This window comes from Numida meleagris, unplaced genomic scaffold (assembly GCF_002078875.1).
Source record: "Numida meleagris isolate 19003 breed g44 Domestic line unplaced genomic scaffold, NumMel1.0 unplaced_Scaffold503, whole genome shotgun sequence".
Classification (NCBI taxonomy): Eukaryota; Metazoa; Chordata; class Aves; order Galliformes; family Numididae; genus Numida; species Numida meleagris.
The window spans coordinates 26045-31239 of NW_018364719.1; the positions used below are offsets into that span (position 1 = coordinate 26045).

Consider the following 5195-nt stretch of genomic DNA (forward strand, 5'->3'; position numbering starts at 1 on the left):
TTGAGGCCATTTTGGGGTTTTTGGGGCCATTTCGGGGTTTTTGGGGCTTTCGGGGCCATCTGAGCGCTGGGAACGCCGAAACCTCCGCTTCATGAGTCCCCGTCTGCCCCAGCGCCTGGCGGGGGTGTTAATGAGCCTTAATTACAGGCGGGGCGCCCGCAGACATTAATTAGAGGCGCCGCGCCGCTGTTAATTACAGGGGAGCGCCGTGCGGGGGCGGGGAGGGCTGGGAGCGGCGGAAAGAGCCGAGCGGGGGCGGAAAGAGCCGAGCGGGGGGGCGGGGGGAGGAGGGGAGAGCCGAGCGGGGCCGGAAAGAGCCGAGCAGGGCCGGAAGGAACCGAGTGGGGGCGGAAAAAGCCGAGAGGGGACAAGAAAGAGCCGAGCGCTTCCGGAAAGAGCCGAGGGGGACCGGAAAGGGCCGAGCGAGGCCGGAAGAAACCGAAGGAGACCGGAAAGAGCCGAAAGGGCACCGGAAAGAGCCGAAGGAGACCGGAAAGGGCCGAGGGGAGCCGGAAAGGGCCGAGAGGAGGCGGGAGAAGCCGAGGAGGAACGGAAAGAGCCGAGCGGGGCCGAAGAAATCGAGCGCTTCCGGAAGGAGCCGTGTGGGGCCGGAAGAGGGCGGAGCGGGGACCGGAAGAGGGCGGAGCGGCGACCGGAAGCGGAAATCCCCGCGCAGGCGAGCCAAGATGGCGGCCGCCTGCGATCACTGCGCGGCCGCCTCCGCTCCGTACACGTGTCCCCGCTGCAACCGCCGCCTCTGCTCCCTCGGCTGCTACCGCGCGCACGGGGCCTGCGCCGAGGCCTTCTACCGCGAGCAAGTGATGCGGGAGCTGCGCTCCGAACCGGCCCCGGCGCCGTCCGAGCGGGCCCGGCTGGGGGACGCCCTGAGGCGGCTGCGGGAGATGGACGGGGAAGGGGAAGGCGAAGGAGAAGGGGAAGAAGGGGAAGGAGAAGGGGAAGGGGAAGAAGGGGAAGCGCGGCGCGGGCTGTGGGGGCGGCTGAGCGCGGAGCAGAAGGCCGAGTTCCGGCGGCTGATCAGCTCCGGGGACGCCGTGCGGCTCCTGCCCCCGTGGAGGCCGTGGTGGTGGGGGAGGAGGCGGCTGGTGGAGGANCCCTCTTCTCCGGGGGCGGGGGGGAGAGGGGGGCTCGGAAGGGCAGGGCGGACAGAAGGGGCAAGGGCACGGACAGGGTGGCCAGCAAGAGGACAGCCAGCGTGGCCAGCGTGGTCAATGGGACTGAAGCCAACGTGGCCAGCAAGAGTGCGGCCAACGTGGCCAATGGGACTGAAGCCAACGTGGCCAGCAAGAGCACGGCCAGTGTGGCCAACGCCGACGATGATGAGGACCCTGATGCCACTGAGGACCCCAACGATGACGAGGACCCCGATGACATCAGTGGCCCCAGTGAGATCAAGGACCCCAGTGATGACCAGGACCCCAATGACGAGGACCCCGATGCCACTGAGGACTCTGATGATGTCAAGGACCCCAATGACATCAAAGACCCCGATGACATCAAGGACCCCAGTGACGTCAAGGACCTCAATGATGACGAGGACCCCAGTGCCACCGAGGACTCCGATGACGTCAAGGACCCCAGTGACGTCAGGGACCTCAATGATGACCAGGACCCCGATGCCACTGAGGACCCCGATGACGTCGAGGACCCCGATGACAACAAGGACCCTGATGACGTCAAGGACCTCAACGATGGTGAGGACCCCGATGCCACTGAGGACTCCAATGACTTCGAGGACCCCGATGACGTCAAGGACCCCAATCCCAACGAGGACCCCAGTGATGACCAGGACCCCAATGATGTCAAGGACCTCAGTGATGGTGAGGACCCCAATGATGTCAAGGACCCCGATGATGTCGAGGACCCCAATGATGTCAAGGACCCCAGTGATGTCAAGGACCTCAATGATGACGAGGACCCTGATGACGTCAAGGACCCCAGTGACGTCAAGGACCCCAGTGATGACCAGGACCCCAATGATGTCAAGGACCTCAATGATGGTGAGGACCCCGATGATGTCAAGGACCCCAGTGACGTCAGGGACCTCAATGATGACCAGGACCCCGATGACGTCGAGGACCCCAATGACGTCAAGGACCCTGATGAGGTCAAGGACCTCAGCAATGATCAGGACCCCGATGCCACTGAGGACTCCGATGACATCGATGACCCCAACGACGACGATGACGTCGATGACCCCAATGACATCGATGACCCCGATGACGAGGAGGACCCCGACGACGACGACGACCCCGACAACNCAGAAGGACAGCCAGTGTGGCCAACGTGGCCAACAAGAGCGTGGCCAGCAGTAGGACAGCCAGTGTGGCCAACGTGGCCAATGGGACTGAAGCCAGCGTGGCCAGCAAGAGGACAGCCAGTGTGGCCAACAAGAGCATGGCCAGCAGTAGGACAGCCAGCGTGGCCAACGTGGTCAGTGGGACTGAAGCCAACGTAGCCAACAAAAGCGTGGCCATTGTGGCCAACAAGAGCATGGCCAATGTGGCCAGCAGTAGGACAGCCAGCGTGGCTAACGTGGCCAATGGGACTGAAGCCAACGTGGCCAACGAAAGCGTGGCCAATGTGGCCAACGTGGCCAAGAAGAGCATGGCCAGTGCGGCCAGCAGTAGGACAGCCAGCGTGGCAAACGTGGTCAGTGGGACTGAAGCCAGCGTGGCCAGCAAGAGAACAGCCAGTGTGGCCAACAAGAGCATGGCCAGCAGTAGGACAGCCAGCGTGGCCAACGTGGTCAATGGGACTGAAGCCAGCGTGGCCAGCAAGAGGACAGCCAGTGTGGCCAATGAGAGCGATCCCAACGTGGCCAGCAAGAGCGTGGTCAAAGTGGCCAACGTGGCCAACAAGAGCACGGCCAAGGTGGCCAGCAGTAGGACAGCCAGCGTGGCCAGTGGGACTGAAGCCAACGAGGCCAACAAGAGCGTGGCCAATGAGAGTGAAGTCAACGTGGCCAGCAAGTGGACAGCCAGCGTGGCCAACGTGGCCAACAAGAGCGTGGCCAGCAGTAGGACAGCCAGCGTGGCCAATGAGAGGGATGCCAACGTGGCCAGCAAGAGCGTGGACAAGGTGGCCAGCAGTAGGACAGCCAACGTGGCCAATGGGACTGAAGCCAACGAGGCCAACAAGAGCGTGGCCAATGTGGTCAATGGAACTGAAGCCAACGTGGCCAGCAGTAGGACAGCCAGTGTGGTCAACGTGGTCAATGGGACTGAAGCCAGCGTGGCCAGCAAGAGTGCAGCCAATGTGGCCAGTGAGAGCGATCCCAACGTGGCCAGCAAGAGCATGGACAAGTTGGCCAACAGTAGGACAGCCAGTGTAGCCAACGTGGCCAAGAAGAGCATGGCCAACGTGGCCAGCAGTAGGACAGCCAGCATGGCCAATGGGACTGAAGCCAGCGTGGCCAGCGAGAAGACAACCAGTGTGGCCAACGTGGCCAACAAGAGCACGGCCAACCTGGCCAACACGAGGACAGCCAGTGTAGCCAGTGTGGCCAACGAGACTGAAGCCAGCGTGGCCAGCAAGAGGACAGCCAGCGTGGTCAATGGGACTGAAGCCAGCGTGGCCAGCAGTAGGACAGCCAACGTGGCCAATGAGAGCGATGCCAACGTGGCCAGCAAGAGCGTGGACAAGGTGGCCAGCAGTAGGACAGCCAGCATGGCCGACGTGGTCAGCAAGACTGAAGCCAACGTGGCCAACAAGAGCGTGGCCAACGTGGCCAATGGGACTGAAACGAGCGTGGCCAGCAAGAGCACAACCAACGTGGCCAAGAAGAGCGTGGCCAGTTTGACCAACAAGAGCACGGCCAACATGGCTGACAAGAATGAAGCCAGTGTGGCCGACAAGAGTGAAGCCAACATGGCCGACAGGGGCAAAACCAACATGGCCGACAAGGGCAAAACCAACATGGCCGACAAGAGCGTGGCCACCCATGGTGATGGGGACACCAAGGACAATGGGGACCCCGATGAAGATGAGGACCCTGATGATGTCGAGGACCCTAATGATGACCAGGACCCTGATGACATCGAGGACTCTGATGATGTCGATGACCCTGATGCCATTGAGGACCCCAATGGTGACAAAGACCCCAATGACATCAAGGACCCCGATGACGTCAAGGACCCTGATGATGTCAAGGACCCCAATCCCAGTGAGAACCCCAATGACATCAAGGACTCCAACGATGACGAGGACCCCAATGAGGTCAAGGACCTCAACGATGATGAGGACTCCGATGACGTCAAGGACCCCGATGACGTCGAGGACGCCAATGACATCAAGGACTCCAGTGACATCAAGGATGCCAATCCCAATGAGGACCCCGATGATGTCAAGGACCCCAATGACATCAAGGACCCCAGTGACATCAAGGACCCCAGTGACGTCAAGGACCCCAATCCCAATGAGAACCCCAATGACATCAAGGACCCCAATGATGACGAGGACCCCGATGATGTCAAGGACCTCAATGATGACGATGACCCTGATGCCACTGAGGACCCCGATGACGTCAAGGACCCCGATGACATCAGGGACCCCGATGACATCAAGGACGCCAATCCCAATGAGGACTCCAATGACATCAAGGACCCCAATCTCATTGAGAACCCCAGTGATGACCAGGACCCCGATGACGTCAAGGACCTCAGCAATGACCAGGACCACGATGCCACTGAGGACCCCGATGACGTCAAGGACCCCGATGACATCAAGGACCCCGATGACGTCAAGGACCCTGATGACGTCAAGGACCCTGATGACGTCAAGGACCTCAACGATGACGAGGACCCCGATGCCACTGAGGACTCCGATGACGTCAAGGACCCCAATCCCAATGAGGACCCCAGTGATGACCAGGACCCCAATGACATCAGGGACCTCGATGATGGTGAGGACCCCGATGACATCAAGGACCCCGATGACATCAAGGACCCTGATGACATCAAGGACCCCAATGACGTCAAGGACCCCAATGACGTCAAGGACCCCAATGACATCAAGGACCCCGATGACGTCAAGGACCCCGATGACATCAAGGACCCCGATGACGTCAAGGACCCCGATGACGTCAAGGGCCTCAACGATGACCCCGATGCCACTGAGGACTCCGATGACATCGATGACCCCAACGACGACGATGACGTCGATGACCCCAATGACAT

At 61.0% G+C, this 5195-nt stretch overlaps 1 protein-coding gene across 1 annotated transcript; it reads left to right on the top strand.

Moving 5' to 3' along the window:
- Nucleotides 1–91: 91 nt before the first annotated feature.
- Nucleotides 92–5193, top strand: ZNHIT2 (zinc finger HIT-type containing 2; the record flags this gene model as incomplete). The annotated part of the gene is made up of 5 exons (XM_021383724.1): nucleotides 92–147; nucleotides 200–1127; nucleotides 1202–2138; nucleotides 2246–2952; nucleotides 3049–5193. Coding segments are annotated over exons 1-5 (4773 nt in total), but the record flags the coding sequence as incomplete, so codon positions are not given.
- Nucleotides 5194–5195: the final 2 nt, after the last annotated feature.